This window comes from Sporobolomyces salmoneus, assembly GCF_050403485.1.
Source record: "Sporobolomyces salmoneus JCM6883 DNA, S_salmoneus_JCM6883_v1_ctg186, whole genome shotgun sequence".
Classification (NCBI taxonomy): domain Eukaryota; kingdom Fungi; phylum Basidiomycota; class Microbotryomycetes; order Sporidiobolales; family Sporidiobolaceae; genus Sporobolomyces; species Sporobolomyces salmoneus.
In genome coordinates this window covers 1-1,723 of record NW_027480977.1, presented here as the reverse complement: position 1 = coordinate 1,723, position 1,723 = coordinate 1, and the positions used below count along the sequence as shown (strand labels likewise).

The 1,723-nt window shown below is 51.7% G+C and overlaps 2 protein-coding genes across 2 annotated transcripts; one reads left to right on the top strand and one right to left on the bottom strand.

The window, feature by feature from the left end:
* JCM6883_003284 (uncharacterized protein) lies at positions 1-236 on the top strand (the record flags this gene model as incomplete). Its single annotated transcript, XM_076635730.1, has 1 exon — positions 1-236. A coding segment is annotated over one exon (236 nt), but the record flags the coding sequence as incomplete, so codon positions are not given.
* A 1,251-nt stretch (positions 237-1,487) lies between these two features.
* JCM6883_003283 (uncharacterized protein) lies at positions 1,488-1,723 on the bottom strand (the record flags this gene model as incomplete). The annotated part of the gene is made up of 1 exon (XM_076635729.1): positions 1,488-1,723. A coding segment is annotated over one exon (236 nt), but the record flags the coding sequence as incomplete, so codon positions are not given.

Genomic DNA, 1,723 nt, shown 5'->3' with positions numbered 1-1,723 from the left:
ACTCGAACTCGAACTCGAACTCGAACTCGAACTCGAACTCGAACTCGAACTCGAACTCGAACTCGAACTCGAACGAGGAGAACAAGTTGTCGAAACGTCAATTCGGAGGAGGATACGGAGGAGGATTCGGTCGAGGTGGAGGATGGGGATACGGTCGCGGTTGGGGCTACGGTCGCGGCTGGGGATGGGGTCGCGGAGGAGGATGGGGAGGATGGGGCCGAGGCCGGGGCTGGTAGAGAATCTGATTGATTCTGCATTCGCTCGTTTCTCTCTGCTTTCCTTTGTTTGTTTTCATCTTTCTTTCGTCATTGTTGATAGGGTTTTTGTTGTTTGTTCCCTTCTTCCTTTTCGTCAGTCTCTTACCGTTCATTGTTGCTGTCGTTTCCCCCTCTGTGAAAACTTCTCTTTCTCCTCTCTGAACAAGCTGCGAACATGAGAGCGCTCGCGATTCGAGTTTGAGCTCGCAAGCCTCGTCCTCTCCTCTCTCGACAATGCTCTCGCGCGACATCCTTTTGCCTCTGCGTTCGAGCGAGATCAAACGTCTTGCACGACAGTTGACCGTTTCTCTTTCTTCCCTCTAGACTCTTTCCGGAACTCTCTCCCCTGCCAAGCTCGACCTTGACTTTGTCTCGCCTCTGGCCCTGTACGCGGCGTGCTCTCCTACGCGGTCGGGGTGAAACCGCGCATGAGACAACATTTTGAGCTCGGAATCCGATCCATCGTTGGATCGGATTCCCGGTCTCAGCTTTGCTCCTCAATGTTGACAGCTCGAGGTGTATTTAGCTTGGCTTCGTCCAGGCGACGAAACGAGTCTCGAGATCGAACGAACTGATTCACAAACTTGTCTCGCCTCGATTCACTCTTGAGTTTTCGCTCGAAGGAGCGGTTCTCGCTTCGAAGCCTGCCGACGCGAATTCTTGCCTTGACGCTTCAAGGGTAGAGGAGTAGAGCAGTCGATGAGCGGAGGAAGTAGCACTCGGCGCTTCGGGTTTCGACAAACGAGAATGGAAACCAGTTTGCCTCGATTCGATTTTGTCCTTCGCCTTCTGCCCGACGTTGACGCGCTCTGGTTGAGTCACGTCGAGTCCTCTCATTTATCACCTCTCTGCAAAGAAGAGATGCGTTGAGGAAGAAGCTGGACTAGGCAAGATCAGTGCGAACGAGCTCAGCAGAAAAACGCATCAACTTTCTGAAGCCTCGCGGTCACCGAGAGACTGACGACGAGGAGCGAAGAAAGAGCTCTCTGTTTGATCAGATCAGAGTCGAGGAGAGACAAGCTTGGAACTCTCGAGAGAACAAATCATCGCAAAAGTTGTCGACAGAAATCCGTCTCCTCGTGTTGTTGCTCTCTCTCTCTTTCGCTCGCTCACTCGTAGAAGAGTTGGTGATGGTGATGGTACACAAGAATTGTTTACACAAGACTAGAAAACAAGAAAGGGAACAAGAGAGCGAGAGACAGAAAACCAAGAGTGATTCTACAGCAATGTTCACCAAATGCCTCCGAAACCTCCGACTTTCCTGAGTTTCGCAGCAGCGATGTTCTTTCGGTCCTTGAGTGCGACGACCTTCGCCTTGTTGTCCTTGTTCAAGTGAACTTTGTTCTTGAACTTGAGCTCGTTGAACTTCTTCGTGTTGAACTTGACTCGAGCACGGTTGAGCGCTTTGCGACGACGAGCGTTTTCGAGAGCGACGAGTTTGAGGATCTTGGCGTTGCGGAGTCGAG